Genomic DNA, 15711 nt, shown 5'->3' with positions numbered 1-15711 from the left:
CCACATTACCGGTACATGTCCGGACTCTTGTGAACCTTGGTTCCGATCACTGTAGGGCTCCGCCTGCTGTGCAGAAACAGACAGCAGCCGGCGCTGGGGAAACGAACGTGGCAAGTGGTAATCGTGAAGCGCTGAAATCTTGGGGGCGCTTTCCTTGTTGCTTACAAGTCGGAAGCCCTACTTCTTAACAATCACATTAGCGACGGCATGGCAGTGGCGTCTGATTGGCCGGGCTACGCGCTGGAAGCTCGTGGGGAGGCTGGTTGGAACGCACTGGAAAGTAGGTAAGGAGAGCCGCATGTTGGACGAATAGAGCGAGTAGACAGGCCAACCTTCTCCACCTGAACCGTTGTGTCGGAAGAGCCTCTCATCCAGACAGCGGGTTTTCAAACAGGGATCGGCAGAAGAAACTCCTCGAGTGACTTACATCTGGACAGGACAAAACTGGCCATGGTGAGGTGGCGTGACCGATACCGAGTGTGGTCAGCCCTTGCTAGCTGGACGGGCTGGTCAACTTGCAGGAGCTGACCCTGGCATCGTACAGAGGTACTTTGTAGTTTAGTCGCATATCCTTCATTCCCGGGCCCTGCTCCGCCGTTGTTGCACCCGCAAGGTGAGTTGCGGTCAGTGTCGTTCGTCGCATCGACATCCAAGGCTGTGTGCCGCTTGATAATCGTCCGGCGTTGAGCCGCCAACATCGGAGGAGGACAGAAGGAGCAGTTCATACGATCAAGGGACACGGCAGTTATACACTATCGTGCCCCCTCCTACCCCAATCTCGGGATGTTGTCAAGCGTCCGGCACCAGCCTGTGAATACAACACATTGGTAAGGCTGCGGTGTGGACCGACTTGTTGCCTCCTTGGACCAAACCGAGTTAGGCAGCCGAGGATAGGAATCTTTGTCTGAACGCCCGCTGGGAGTGGCGGAACATGGGCAGATTTTCTCCTTCCAGCAGGGAGGGTTCCAATGAGCATATTGGACTTATCATGCTGTTGGTGCATGTTCAGTCCTTTTCATGGTTGTGAGCAAGGGTTGCAGAGCACCTCAGCGGTTCTAATTGGACAGAGTAACTAACCGTTGGCAGGATTGGTGATCGGCCGATTCCCAAGAGAGGCTAGGCGCTGCTGCAGCTTGCAAGCAGTTTTCCCCCAAGACCCTTGCACGCTGACAGCGGCAAACGTCGATATCCTGTTGGTTGTGCTTCATCACCACCAACGCATATTGACAATTGGCCGGCAACCCAAGAGCCAGGTGCAAAGTACCTAAGGTACCTCTATTCATCTTGGCGTCTTACCCCGTGCTCGGATCCCATTGCGACCCCTTGCCCGTCGCTCCTTATTTCCCCCGCCCGCCCTCCAAGTTGTAGGTATCTTCGTCCTCAAGATCACCTAGATTATCTAGCCCCCTCTAGCCTTGTTTTGAATCTTTCTGTGTTCCCCACCGTTATCCTTCACCTCGCCTGGCATCGTGTAGCCACCGCCGCCTTCTTCTTCTCTGGGTGTCTTTGTCAAAACCGGACTACGATTTCCGTTCCTCTGAGGCGAGACGTGTGATCGGTCGAGGCGTGTTTGGAGACGGAGCATTTGGCATACTCATTGATCTATCCTGCTCGTTGTTCGCAGTACCCGAAGATGAGGATAGGCTGCCTTCAGTTCGCTCCTCAAGTGGGCGACATCGACAATAACCTCAACCGCGCCGATTCATGTCTGAGCAAAGCGAATACGGACGATCTTGATCTGCTTGTCCTGCCTGAGCTGGCTTTCACAGGTAAGTCTTGCAGCATTGGAACGGCGCTTCATCGCGGAGTGGAATGGTGATCTCGCAGCCTTTCCGACAGGAAGCGCGAGCGCATATCATTCACATCGCTGACCCTCATTAGGATACAACTTCAAATCGTTGCAGCAAATCTCGCCCTTTCTCGAGCCATCAGGCTCTGGCATTACCTCGCTATGGGCTCGAACTACGGCTCTCAAATACAACTGCAATGTGGTCGTTGGCTATCCAGAGAAGGTAGATGTCTCTCACAACTGGCCTACAGGCCCGGAGTACTACAACTCTGCAATCGTGGTCAATGGAGATGGAGAGACGATCGCCAATTACCGGAAAAGTTTCCTGTACTACACGGACGAGACCTGGGCGCTTGAGGGGAACAAAGGGTTCTATGAGGGCTGGATTCCTGGTCTTGGAAACACGTCCATCGGTATCTGTGAGTGCTTCCCATGCCATTTGCTATCCTTTTACTAACATGATTTACAAGGCATGGATCTAAAGTAAGTCTGAGTTTACGGAGCCCAGTGACAACGGTCTGCTAACATTCAACAGCCCTTACAAGTTTCAAGCTCCGTGGCATGCTTTTGAGTTTGCCTTCCATGTCCTCGAGTATGAATCCAACTTGGTCATTGTGTCCATGGCGTGGATGACTCGAGAAGATGGACGCCTGTTCAGTCGGATGCCCAATGAACCAGACATGGACACTTTGACCTACTGGGTCACTCGTTTGGAACCTCTCATTCGCTCAGATAACCAGGAGGAGATTATTGTTGTCTTCTGCAACCGGACTGGCAATGAGGATGAAGCAGTTTATGCAGGGACGAGCGCGGTTGTTGGGATTCAGGACGGGGAGGTCAAGATATATGGCCTCCTTGGCCGAGGCGAGAAGGAGCTCCTGGTTATCGACACCAACAACCCTCCTTACGGAAAGCTGGTTTATCGCCCTGAGCCTGATCGGTCGTCTACCGTACAGTCCGAGATGCAACAGCCAGATCGCCCATCCTCAGCTACTCCGTCCGGCTCTAGTGCTCCATCCCGCAGCAGTGAGCCAAAGAGAGGAGTCTCATCGCACACTCCGCCCCAGCCAACATCTCCGCCAGGGAAATCGTCTTCTGTTTCGGGATCCTCGCAGAAGTCATCGACGAAGTCACCGACGTCAAGACAGGTGAAGCAGACACCCAGGATACAAATACCTCCCCCTCCTACCTTCCCGTCGGAGTCTGATTCCGTAGACAATACGGCCAGGTCGCCAGAGAGCGTCAATCTTCCAACCCCAACCGCTCCAAGTCCTACTCCCCAGGCGGTCCGGCCGAAGCTCATCATTCCACAGTCTCCACCCCTTCAACCGTGGCAGGCGGGCAGTCCGGTCCCTCAGAGCAGCCAGTCCACTCAGTCATTTCAATCCGTACTTTCTAATGGCTCAGTCCAATCGAACCCTCGTCCACCCGAAGACAGCACTCCGTACCCTCACAGCGGCATTCCCCTGAGTGGTTATCCCAGAAAAGGGGATAAGAGGATATATGGCGGGAGTGTTTCCATCACCCACATGCCTTTCACCCCAATCACTCCCTTCGAGGATCAGTCACCAATGGAGCCCCGCTATTTCTGGCGACCTTCTGACAGCCTTTTGGAGACGCCGTTGGAATCACACGAACGAAACCCAGTGGCAGAGCCGGACCACACCAGAACCCAGACATTCCACTTTCCGCTATTTACGCAAAATGAGTCAACTCCTCGAACGCACTCTTCAAACTCCATGCGTACAGTAGCCACAGCCGGCAGTTCAAAGTCGAAGGTGCTCAGTGAACAGCCGTCAAAGGAGAAAAGGCGTGCTGCGTCTCAAAGTGGCAAGGCGCGCCACTCCAGCAAGTCGCGCTCTGGGGACTCCAACAGCTCGAAGGGCGAGGCAACGTCGAAGGATGGCTTTCCAGCTCGACCCTCATCGCCAAAGTCCCGCAACGCCAGTCGAACAAGGATGCTGGACCGCACCGACTCTGCCTTGGCATACCGTGAACAAGCAAGCGCAATCACGCAACAGTTGGGGTCCATTTCACAAAGAGCCGAGTCGGTGAACAAGCATCGAGGTCAGCCAGAAGAAGCTGTGACTCCGCATCCCGACCGGCCATCGTCACCAAAGTCTCGCAATTGCAGCAGAAGCCGCCCCAGCGAGCACCTATCGTCCATCTTAATTGCGGCGAGCCCAAGTATTTACAGTGACGAGTACAATCGGCGATCGCTGCCGGCACTGCCGGACACCCAGAAGACGCAACCCCAGCGACCGATGTCCCGTATGAACCACCACGCAAGATCCGGGTCGATCACGGAAACCGAGAAAGACAATATGCGGAATATTCGTTCTCCCTCGAGAGCCTCGATAAGCGGGGAACAAGTCGGGTCACGTCCCGCTTCTCGTGCAGCCAGTCGCGGTCGGCAGCCCGGCTCCAAGTTTTCACCTCCGAAGATGTCGCCGCGCGACCCTTCTAGTCCTCCGGTTCAAGATGCAGATGAGATTATCCGCATTGAGCGTGACAGAAGATCTTCCATTGCGTCAAAGCCTCCCACTGGATCGCCTGGTTCTGGGACGCCGTTCGAGAGGGTCGAGGCTATTTTGTGTCCTACCTGCCCTGTTCATGGACGACACTCGACTGCATCAGATCCAGGCGCCACCTTGACGTCTTCAGGGCACAGAATTTCCCCCGATTTAAGTCATGGCAGATCGTTCTCTTCCCCTGCAGCAGCAAAGGGTACTGAAAACGCTACCGCCGCCACGAACAGTAAAGGAGAAGACGGTCTCAACTACTCGATCACTGGATCTAACAAGCCCAGTGATGCAGACTCTCTTGCTGAAACTATTGGGACAGTCTCTTCAGCTGGCCGCTCACCGTCCACACCACCGTTCGAGCCAAAGACCCCACGCGCCATGGTGGTCATCTGCGACGCCGAAAACAACGACATTGGAGGAACGCCGGATCTGCCAGGTAGCCTTGCCGACTTGGCTTGTCTGGATAACAACATCGGGCTGTCATCAGACGGCCCAAATGCTATAGTAGCATAGACATCTCTCACGCGAGCTCGCAGCACACTTTTCAATGTGTGTGTTCTTTTTCTTTTTTTCCCCCTTCTTCATTTTCAGTTTAGCGGGGAGTCTGGTCCTCGTTCACGAGGAGCAAAGGTCTATCATTTTGAGGGAAGAATGCCAATGTGTATAATGAATGAAAGGATGCAAGGATCCGAAGAGGGTTTGACATGACGTTATGGATGAAATGGATTGGGATGGATTGGAATGGAATTGCTGGTTTAGATACCATGTTAGCTGACATGACAACGATGGTGGTGTGTCCGTTCATCTGTGCCTCGTGCGTTCCTAACTGTAAGATATAAGGAGTTTACTGAGTCTAATCGACAACTCCAGTAGAATTCAGACTATAACCGGTTCAACGGGAATAGTGACCTTTGTTACGCTGCAAGATGCAAACATAAGTGCTGTCATGTACTTGTTGAGGGTGTCGCTGATCATTGTGGGGTTACTCCAGAGACATTGCGTTCCTGTGCGACCCCGAGAGGGACCATCATGTACCAGTCAGTACCTTAGTTACTTCAAAGATACCAGAGTTCTGCTGGACTTTCGTATGGGAGAACAAACATCCGGCAAGGACTTGAGTTACGATTACCCTACGATCACTAACTACATACAAAGCAACAGGAAAGGCCTGCGGGTTTCAACTATTCATGTTGTACCTGGCTCAAATTGAGCCTGATATGACACGATCCGTACCTGGGGCTGATGCTGACTGGAATCACAATGTCGGAAAATGACCCTCTGAGAGAGATTGTCGATCAGGCTCCATGTATCCTTTTGTGGCTGTTGGAAGAAGGGATAAATGCCCAGTGCGGACTGACCACGGCACATCCCTCGTATGGTATGTATATGCTGTTTGGCATCAGACCTGCTTGACTTGTACTCCATCATGGAACGATGGGAGATCAACCGAGGATATCTGAGGAGTCATGTTGACTGGGTCGCGTTTGCCTGGCGCATTCAGCGGCGCGACATCGGGCTATCCCGCACATGAGCCGATGACCATGCCAGACTGCATCCATCTGTTCTCCGCACTACCCAAGTCGCTGTTCAAACGATGAAGACAAATGTGACAGGCACCAGCCCTAGGTAGGTCCCATCAACCATTCTATAGCCAATACCACCAATACGGGAGCTAGGAGGCACCTTGCTTTCTGTTGCTCTCTATCGCTTTCAGGGCGCTAGGCCGTCCAACAGGTCTCATCCGACAAGCAGACAAACAACTTCCATAACCAATCAAGTGACGGAGAGGGGTTCCCGCGCCCGAAGAGGTTGCTGAGGTGTGAATTTGACCAGGGGTTCTTGCATCTTGCCCCTCCAGTCGTCCAGGGTTGTTGCATTCTGAGTGGCTGGGACCCCGGCCAGCACTCTGCACACCATCGCCCACCACGGCGCTAGGAGGACCAGCGACGTGAGCTGATCTCGCCCTCTCAATCCCCACGCCAGCGAACACCAAAGGAGCCAACGGCGGTGTGGTATTGCAAACCAACCTGTAGACTTGGCCGCGGCCAACGAGGCCGCCGAGCTTATTGTCCCAGCCAGATAGATGCGTCGGCTCGCCGGATGGTCGCTGGGGGGCAGCCCTGATGTCTTCCCCAAGATGTATCGACCTCCGTGCCACCCCAATTCTTTTGGACCCCAATCACACACACCAAGAGAACCAACGAGGTGATGAGATGTGCAGTTGCCTGCGCCCCTCGTCACAATCACAACCTCACTGTTTTCCCTTTCGCAAGCACCGAAACACATATGAAGCCTCGTTTGGCATTGCTCGCAATCCCGGGGCCTCACCTCGTCATACCACGCATTCGCCTTTAAATCTTACTCATCGGCATCTTTGCCGTACAACCTCCCGGAGAGAACCTGCCGTACAACCGGTCTTCGCAGGCATGTAAAATAGGTGCATCGTCCCTCAGACAGTTTCTTGCGCCGGGCTCCTCGTGGAGGCCCTCGACCCAACAAACGAAGACTCAGAGTCAAGCCAGTGATTCGTAAATCCATCATCCACGCGCCTCTTCCATCTAAAAATGCGGTTGGCACCGAGCACCATTGTACTGGGTGTTTGGCTGGGCCACGCCTCGGCTATCCACGTGGCCGAGGGTTCACCTTGCCAGACACTCTGCGGCAACGTACTGGACGCAACGACGGAGACGGACGTTGTCTGCAGCGAGAGCGGTTATTCCGTTGGCGCTGGTCCCGTATACCAGCAATGTGTTTCCTGCGAGTTGACCAGCGACTACTCGACAGCAACCCAGACGGACACGCAGTGGCTATTGTGTACGCCATCCTTGTCCCCGAGATGCGGGCTTGTGCTGGATTTGCGCTAATCTTCCCAGATAACCTACGATACGCCGTCTCGTACTGTCTGTTCGGTTATCCATACAACCCCGATGTGGGCTCCAGTCCTTGTCTTACAAGGTTCGTCGCCGTCTAATCTCGCCGTAGTTCTGCATGTTGACATGTTGATCAGAACTGCTTGCGAGCCTTTGCAAAATGCAGTAATGTATAATGACCTGGCACCAAACGGCACCGAGTATGACTACTGTTCGGCGTGGAACCATAACCAGGTCGGCAGTTGCGCTGCCTGCCTGCGCGCGGGAGAGAATCATTACTTGACCAACTGTGAGTTCTGGAGTCAAAAAGCCTACGGCCTTTTGCTGACAAGCACCCAGTCCTCACCATCTTGGATGCCGGTTGCCAACAGAGACCGGAGCCTGGTGCTACGATTTCCGTCGAAGGCTCTCCTTTCTCCAAGACCCCGGTCAACGCCACCGAACCATCGCCAACCAACACATACGTGTCAAACTACAACAGCGGCCCTATCAGCTTGGGCGGCAAGGTTGGTATCGCCATCGGAGGTGTTGTCCTCATCCTGGCGATCGCTGGCTTCTGTATTGTGTGGAACGGCAAGAGAAGGCGCAGAGCGTTCCTGAAGCAGCTGGAAATGAAGCAAAAGGGTCCCGCTGCCTGGCCATCGCCGCTGAACACGGTCGGAATCAATGGCACTCCGCTAAGCCAGCGACCACTACGAAGCTGGGACGACACCCCGAGCACCCAAGGACCCACGCGAGGCTGGGACGACTCCCCCCTGAGCCCCCAGGCAGAGAAAGCCTTCCCGAGATACTTCTCGCCGTACTCGTCCCAGTACAACAGCCCTGTGAGCGGCAACGAGGCGCCGAGCACGCAGTGGCCAGTGGACCAAGCGGCTTCCAGGGCTCAACCGCTGGAAATCGGCGTCGCCCTCGGAGGCGACGGCTCTGGAAACAACTGGTCCGAGCCCAAGGGAAAGGGCAGGTCAGAGTCGTATGAGTTGAGAGACATCGAGGGCGATTGGGACGCACGTCAGAGGCATCCCAGCCCGCCAGTTCTCCAGCATCCAGGACATTCGAGGTACGCGGAGCACAACCCGGCAGCGTACCACGGCCTGACAGAAGAGGACATCAGGAGAGGGTACATTTAAGGCGGCGAATAAGATGTCTGGCGGTATGACGGGCTGTGGTATGTAATTTGAGCATTCAAAGCTGTCGCGATCTGTTTGTTATTAGCGGGAGTTGAGCATTGTTGGAGACACCGATTGTTAGCCTTCAGTTTTGAGGCCTGAATGTAGAAGCCTTTTCGGCAATGACCCGAGATGTTGCAAGAAATGCAAACGCAATGAACGATGCTGGTATTCATATATGTGTTATGGAAATAATGAGCTTCGTTTGAAAACATGATTGCTGGATACCGGTAAGTGGTAGCCCCATTGGTATCCATTCATTGCGAACACAAATGTGAACATGAATAACAATGCTTTCTGCTGTAGTTTTTGCGTGCATGGCGGCACAAGACTGGACCCTGGAAAGGTGGAAACTGCAGTGTGTGGCTGAACGCGGGCGGTGAGCCAGTGACGTCCATTCAATGGCCAACGGGCGCCACACTGTGGGCCCAGACGCATTTTTTGGCAGCTTCCACCCCACAGCAGGAGAAAAAAATTTGGATTGGGAAGCTTCAAGTCCTCCAACACCCACGACGAGAACTTCCATTCCCGACGTTCGCGAGTACCTGCCGCCGCAACGTCAAGCACAAAGACCCCCCATTGAACCTGAAACGCCTGTCGCCGTTCCAAGGACAATACGGAAACAATGGCCATGGAAGTCGTCAAGCACGGCGAGGAGGAGGAGTTCGCCATCAAGCCGCAGGCCTCGCTCCCCCAGCTGGACACGAGCAGCTGGCCTCTGTTGCTCAAGAACTACGACAAGCGCAAGTTCCCTCCTTAACCCTTTGGGCTTGAGCGGATCGCTCGTAGAGATCAATCAAACGGCCGACTGACCGGTCTGTAGTTCTCGTCCGGACGGGTCACTTCACCCCCATTCCGGCAGGATGCAGCCCTCTGAAGCGAGACATCAAGTCGTACATCTCCAGCGGTGTCATCAACCTCGACAAGCCCTCCAATGTATGTCTTCTATGGCGCGTACGCATCAATTGGAATGGCCAGTTGTGCTAACAATTGCGTAGCCCAGTTCCCACGAGGTTGTCGCTTGGGTCAAGCGAATGCTTCGGTATGCAATCCCCCCCTCCCTGATGTTTGAAGCAATGCCCCGCGTCCGAGTTGCGCGATAAGCCCCTTCCCTCGAAACGGAACTTGATATCCTATTACGAAAACCACGCCTTTTTGAAATACGATACCGATGGCGTATAACGCGACGGGTTCGGATGGACAACGGGCGGTAAAGAATGACGTCGCGTTCGGTTCGGCTGGATGCGCCGGGGGGGGCGAAAATTTTCCACGGGCTCCCAGGCCCATGGGAATTGACATGCTTCTCCCGAGAGAATCAGTCACCAGCGTATCATGTAGAGGGCTGCAGTTGGCAGTTATATGCATGCTTCGGACAAAATTCGTCGGAACTCGGCTGACAGGACCATCATGATACCTCGCCTGCCGTTGCCGTCATTCAATCAACAATCCTTGCGATGGATGCATTTCGAGGGGCATTCGGGGAATCGCGCACTCGGATGGGAGCTTCGTCCAAAGACCGAATACTGACCTTGATTTTGCTTGCAGCGTCGAGAAGACTGGTCACAGCGGAACCCTTGATCCCAAAGTTACTGGTGAGTCGGGTTCCACAAATTTGTCTCGAACGTGTTTTGCTAACTTTCTCAGGTTGTTTGATTGTTTGGTTAGTAGCAACCCACTGATCGCCATTGGCGCGTTCCATGAGAGAACTGCAACTGATGGATTATCCAGCATCGACCGTGCTACCAGACTCGTCAAGTCTCAGCAGTCGGCTGGTAAGGAGTATGTTGCCGTTATCCGTCTTCACGACAAGCTCCCCGGCGGCCAAGTCCAATTTGCCCGTGCTCTCGAGAGTGAGTTCAAACAGATTCTGTTGCAGCTGTCCATATGGTTCTGACTCGCAATCTAGCCTTGACCGGCGCCCTCTTCCAGCGTCCACCTTTGATCTCGGCCGTCAAGCGTCAGCTGCGCATCCGCACCATCCACGAGAGCAAGCTCATCGAGTTTGACAATGTACGTCGATCCGTTTCCTTGCGATAACCAACTGCTGACCGGTGCGTCAAATACAGGACCGTCATCTCGGTGTTTTCTGGGTCTCGTGCGAAGCTGGAACCTACATCCGTACTCTCTGCGTCCACCTGGTACGTTTTTTCGGCTTCCGTTTGGCCTCGGTTTAATTACTGACGCGACTTTAGGGTCTCTTGCTGGGCGTTGGTGGTCACATGCAGGAGCTGCGCAGAGTGCGCAGTGGTGCCATGGACGAGACCAAGGGCATGGTCACTCTGCACGACGTGCTTGATGCTCAATGGACGATGGACAACACCAGGGATGAGTCTTACCTGCGCAAGGTCATCTCTCCCCTGGAGACTCTTCTCACTGGCTACAAGCGTATTGTGGTCAAGGATAGTGCCGTAAGTAACCTATTACAACCCCGCTCTGCACGGTCAATGCGACCATACGGGCAATGTCTCGGATCCGATTCACTGTTCCACCGTATATACTGACGTGTGTGGCAGGTCAACGCCGTCTGCTACGGTGCTAAGCTCATGCTTCCCGGTCTTCTGAGATACGGTTAGTTGTCAACCCAGTAAGGGTCACCCACGACTGCCATGCTGATCCCCTTTTTTAGAGTCCGAGATCGAGGTCCACGACGAGGTTGTCCTCATGACCACCAAGGGCGAGGCTATTGCCCTTGGTATTGCCCAGATGTCCACCGTTGAGATGTCGACATGCGGTACGTCTTTCGTCATTGTATGCGGTCACGATTCCTTTGGACTAACATCATGTAGATCACGGCGTTGTTGCCAAGGTCAAGCGGTGCATCATGGAGCGCGACCTGTACCCCAGAAGATGGGGACTGGGGCCCCTGGCCTCGGAGAAGAAGAAGCTCAAGGCCGACGGCAAGCTCGACAAGTACGGTCGTCCCAACGAGGCGACTCCCGCCAAGTGGGTATCCGAGTACAAGGACTTCGGCGCCGTCGAAGGTGCCACCGCGGCTGCAGCGTCTGCCCCGGCCACTCCCCTCAAGGCGGTGGAGACGACGACGGTCACCACTAGCGTCGCTGTCACCCCTGCCAACAACGAGGATGACGGCGAGAGCAAGAAGCGCAAGAAGCACGAGGGCGAGACACCCGACGAGAAGGCGGAGCGCAAGCGTAGGAAGGCCGAGAAGAAGGCCGCCAAGGCGGCGAAGAAGGCGTCCAAGTCAGGCGGCGGTGAGGAAGATGACGACAGCGAGTAAGCTCTGGCGAGTTGGATCTTCCCGATTGGCTCGATACCATGCGTTTGGTTGACAATGGTCGGTGGTTGGCTGTTGTATCATAAAAAATGGCTTTGGCAAGTGGCGTTTGGTTCTGATTTCCTCCTGTTGAACATAGTGCGTACTGGCTGGATAGGAGTAGATAGGTCCTATACGAAAATCAAAAGCGACGGCTACTACTGTCGCATCAGTTCACGGGTTTTTTTTTCTTTTTTTTCCATCCCTCCCTTTCCATGTTTGATTCCTTTACAAATTAGATCGACGTCGTTTCAACGGAAATACTCGATATCTGAAGGAGATTATTCATCAAAATGTTGAAACGGAAGTACGGAAATCGTTAAGAAGGACCTGGGTGGCCCAGGATTCAGGGGTGGGATTTCAGACCAGCACAGCCGGGTCCGAGCTAAAGCGTGGATCTCGTCCGAACGGTTGTTGTTTAGCATCTTACTCACATACGGCGACCATATAGGTGTTCCGCGATTCGTCCGAAGACAAGTTCCTTGTGAAAAAAGGGGCACACAAGGGTAGAGAGGCATGTCTCAGGCCACTTGTGTTAGTCGACCAAGGAAACCGTAGCAGCTGTCACCAAATCCCTCCCCCTCCCCCCGCTCTCTGATGGATGCCGCGTGGAATCGGAGCAATGCACCCCCAAGAACCCCGTGGGTTGCCTAACTGGCAATGCGTTATTGAAGGCGGATCACTTTAATGCTCTCCTGAGGTGGCACTCATGGCGGCACGTCACTCCACTGGCTTGCAACATCCTTTCTTTATTTGCGCCTCAAATCCTCCATCCCCCGCGCCGTGCTTCGCCACCCGATAGGCACCGGCAGTTGGAGATCCCACCCCCCGGTCGTCCTCCGTCGTCGACCACCGTCATTCCCGACCAATCCCCGTGCATCCCCGGTGCGAGTCTCGGTCAAGGGTCAGAATGAGCCTCCTCTCTCCATTCTCTATAGCGGACGACGTTACACGGACATCCATGTGGCCATGCCCGACTGGCAAGGGGAGCGGGAAAACGGCGGTCGCATGCACACGCACCTCATCCTTTATTTCATTTTCTGTTGCTCGACCAAGGACACGGGGCCGAAGCCTAGTAGGATTCCAATCTGACCCCCCTTCCCTTTCGCCCACCCCTGTCTGACGTGAGCCCAGCCTTAGGGGATTTTCTTTATAGCTTGATCTGCAGGTGCTAAGAGGTTTGGCATCGGGAAGCCGGTCGAGGCTGAGGTGTAAGAAGCTGCCACGCACTTGACCGCTACGCACCACCCCCCCTCCCCGGCCCACCTGTTTCACGCAGCTGCTTTGACATGGAAATGCAACGAGCCCACCGACGCGAGCCACGAGCTCAAGTGGCAGGGCCATGCAGGATGAGATTGTTACTGCAAAAAAGAAACGCCGTGTGTGGAGCGAGCGCGCGGACGGCCAAGGGGAGCGAGGAAAAACTCGGAGAACTCCCATGTTCGGCCAAAACGTCCCTGGCTCACCTCCCTTTCCCTGTAGTAAGGAAGCCTCCCGCCGGCCTACAAGAATGGTCTCGTTCGCACGCCTTCACCGGGGCAGAGGTCCTCTCTTCTCGAAGTTTGCTGTGATATTCATGACGCCAGTACTTGCCAACGGAGTAATGTCTATTCGGTTTTGCATCTACTAGACATGTCCAGTTCCTGAACAGAGAGAAGAAACGCACAAGAACCGCCCGGTCCTCCTCCTCATCATCATCCTCCTGTCTCGGTCTGTTGTATATACGCAGTTGGTCGAGCTCAGCAAGGCGTCACTCATTATCGTGTGTCTTTTATATAAACACATCCCCCCCCCTCTCCTTCTTTATATAGCTGTCGCTTTTGTTTGTTATACCCTAGGGAGCAACAATGTTTTCGGCATCAACAACAACATCGCTACGGCAATGCTCTCTCCTCGCCGCGGGTCTCTTCTGCCTGGGTGCCTTGCGGCCCGTAATGGCCGCGCCGGTGGAGGCCCTGTTTGTTGAGGGCCGAGCACAGAGGGTTATTACGACGAGCATCGACACCGACTTCCCGGACCCTGCCCTCATCCAAGGCGACGACGGCATGTGGTACTCCTTCGCGACAAACAGCAACGGCAAGAACATCCAAGTGGCCAGAGCATCGGACATCGCGGGGACGTGGGACTTGCTCGACACAGACGCGCTTCCGCAAGTCGGCTGGGCCTCGGGCTCCAACACGTGGGCGCCCGACGTGCGGAAGCTGGACAACGGGTCCTTCATCATGTACTACTCGGGTGAGGTCAAGGGCGCCGGCGGAAAGCACTGCATCGGCGTGGGGATTTCCAAGAACATCACCGGCCCGTACGTGGCGACGGATGAGCCGTGGGTGTGTCCGCTGTCGCAGGGCGGGGCCATCGACGCCTCGGGCTTCTACGACGAGCCGACCAAGAAGCATTACGTGCTCTACAAGGTGGACGGCAACAACATCGGCCACGGCGGCGACTGCAACAACGGCATCCCGCCGCTCGTCGACACGCCCATCATGATGCAGGAGGTCGAGGCGGACGGGGCCACCATGGTCGGGGATCCGGTGCAGGTCCTCGGGAGGACGGACGCCGACGGCCCGCTCGTGGAGGCGCCGAACCTCGTGCGCACCAGCGACGGGCTGTACATCCTCTTCTTCAGCAGCTTCTGCTTCAACTCGGACAAGTACAACGTCAACTACGCGACGAGCAAGAGCCTCAAGGGCCCCTACCAGCGCGCGCCGCGGATGCTGCTCCAGACGGGCGACTTCAACCTCACGGCGCCCGGCGGTGCCACGAGTAAGGTCGGGGGCGGCCAGATGGTGTTTCACGCCCTCTGTCCCGGGGCCGCGCCGTCGCGGTGCATGTTCCAGACGGTTTACTCGGTCACCGGCACGGACGTGATCGTCAGCTGAGGAGAGCTTGAGCGGAAATTAAGAACCGGATGATTGTTGACAGTGGACCTGTGGTACTTTTTTTCCTTCTTCTTCTTGTTTATCTTCTTTCTCTCTCAATATCTTTCAGTCTCCTGGTTTTTTTCTTCATGTACGGCATGCATGGTGTGTGTTTGTTGGGGATCGTTCTGGATCACAGCGAAGATGGCGAACGCGTTTGGACGTTGTTGGCGGCACGTCGCATCGCACAGCCGAAAGTTTCACCGCGGGGATCTTCCGTTTGAACCGGTTTTGGGCTGGGCTTGGAGGGGGGCGATGTTTCTTCTCATCTGCGGGCGTTTTGGATTCATGGACATGAGACTTACACACGCACACAAACGCGGCAAACGACAAAACAGACGCGTCATGAGACAAACAAGGTCAAGGTGGCCTGCGATGGAGATGCCAACGGCAAATGTCTCGCATCGCAGCGGAACGAAACGAAGGACGGGTGACACATGGATGGGAAACGTGGTGTTTGGTTTTAAAACACCCAGAGAAAGGCACGAGTAATGAAGACCGCGCGCACGCGCGCACGCACACCTTGCGTATATAAGCATAATACACACGTACACATATGCCAGGGAAGCCGTGTCGTCGCAATAGAGTAAACGAAAAAACAAAACAAAATTCAATTGACAGCTGATATAGCCGACGTCATTGATGATAAGCTTTCAGGGTGTTGAAAAAAAAGATCAGGCGCAACAAAGCCAGTTCTGAGAATGGGGGAGGATAAATGGGAGTTGTTAAGTTGAGAAGAAAGTTTATGCCGCAAGGAACCCTGGCGGGTTTAAGCGCAGAGCGATTACCTAGTTGCAGAGCCCCAAGAGGGAGAAGGTAAAAAGGGTTTAGAGGGGAGGATAAGCTGGGATTGGGCTGGCAAAAAGTGATTGAAAGGTTGTCACATCGGGAAGAGCAAGGGGGGCCAACGGACGAAATAGGAAGGGGGAATAAGGAAAAGAAAAAAGGATAAAAGGGAAAGAGCAGTGATGGGCCCAGACAGGGCAGGTCCCACTTTAGCCCGTAGTGGGAAACACGGGTACCTGTCCGTACCTAGTTTAGTTCACTTACGGATACATAGTGCCTGCCTAGGTACTTAATACTTACCCACCAGGTGCCATCTGCAGTCGTGAGCTCAGGTAAGCGCCGGGCTGACTACCAGCCATTGTGCCCAACCAGATCAATCTCCA

The 15711-nt window shown here is 54.7% G+C and overlaps 5 protein-coding genes across 5 annotated transcripts; all 5 read left to right on the top strand.

Annotated features, from left to right (window-relative positions):
• Positions 1-1633: 1633 nt before the first annotated feature.
• Positions 1634-2996, top strand: GLRG_03090 (carbon-nitrogen hydrolase; the record flags this gene model as incomplete). Its single annotated transcript, XM_008093775.1, has 4 exons — positions 1634-1769; positions 1882-2212; positions 2325-2815; positions 2857-2996. The coding sequence occupies 4 exons, from the start codon at positions 1634-1636 to the stop codon at positions 2994-2996; spliced, it is 1098 nt and encodes a 365-aa protein (XP_008091966.1).
• Positions 2997-3528: 532 nt separating this feature from the next.
• GLRG_03089 (uncharacterized protein) lies at positions 3529-4827 on the top strand (the record flags this gene model as incomplete). The annotated part of the gene is made up of 1 exon (XM_008093774.1): positions 3529-4827. The coding sequence occupies one exon, from the start codon at positions 3529-3531 to the stop codon at positions 4825-4827; it is 1299 nt and encodes a 432-aa protein (XP_008091965.1).
• A 2051-nt stretch (positions 4828-6878) lies between these two features.
• GLRG_03088 (uncharacterized protein) lies at positions 6879-8311 on the top strand (the record flags this gene model as incomplete). Its single annotated transcript, XM_008093773.1, has 4 exons — positions 6879-7128; positions 7188-7269; positions 7322-7473; positions 7524-8311. The coding sequence occupies 4 exons, from the start codon at positions 6879-6881 to the stop codon at positions 8309-8311; spliced, it is 1272 nt and encodes a 423-aa protein (XP_008091964.1).
• A 664-nt stretch (positions 8312-8975) lies between these two features.
• Positions 8976-11588, top strand: GLRG_03087 (TruB family pseudouridylate synthase; the record flags this gene model as incomplete). The annotated part of the gene is made up of 12 exons (XM_008093772.1): positions 8976-9097; positions 9220-9286; positions 9349-9392; positions 9896-9942; positions 9995-10010; positions 10079-10200; positions 10257-10360; positions 10417-10488; positions 10543-10758; positions 10864-10918; positions 10977-11081; positions 11137-11588. 12 exons carry the CDS (start codon positions 8976-8978, stop codon positions 11586-11588), a joined length of 1422 nt encoding a protein of 473 aa, XP_008091963.1.
• A 1970-nt stretch (positions 11589-13558) lies between these two features.
• On the top strand, positions 13559-14503 carry GLRG_03086 (glycosyl hydrolase family 43 protein; the record flags this gene model as incomplete). The annotated part of the gene is made up of 1 exon (XM_008093771.1): positions 13559-14503. The coding sequence occupies one exon, from the start codon at positions 13559-13561 to the stop codon at positions 14501-14503; it is 945 nt and encodes a 314-aa protein (XP_008091962.1).
• Positions 14504-15711: the final 1208 nt, after the last annotated feature.

The sequence above is a fragment of the Colletotrichum graminicola genome, assembly GCF_000149035.1.
Source record: "Colletotrichum graminicola M1.001 genomic scaffold supercont1.9, whole genome shotgun sequence".
In the NCBI taxonomy this organism is placed as follows: domain Eukaryota; kingdom Fungi; phylum Ascomycota; class Sordariomycetes; order Glomerellales; family Glomerellaceae; genus Colletotrichum; species Colletotrichum graminicola.
This window is presented reverse-complemented; position numbering and strand designations above follow the sequence as displayed.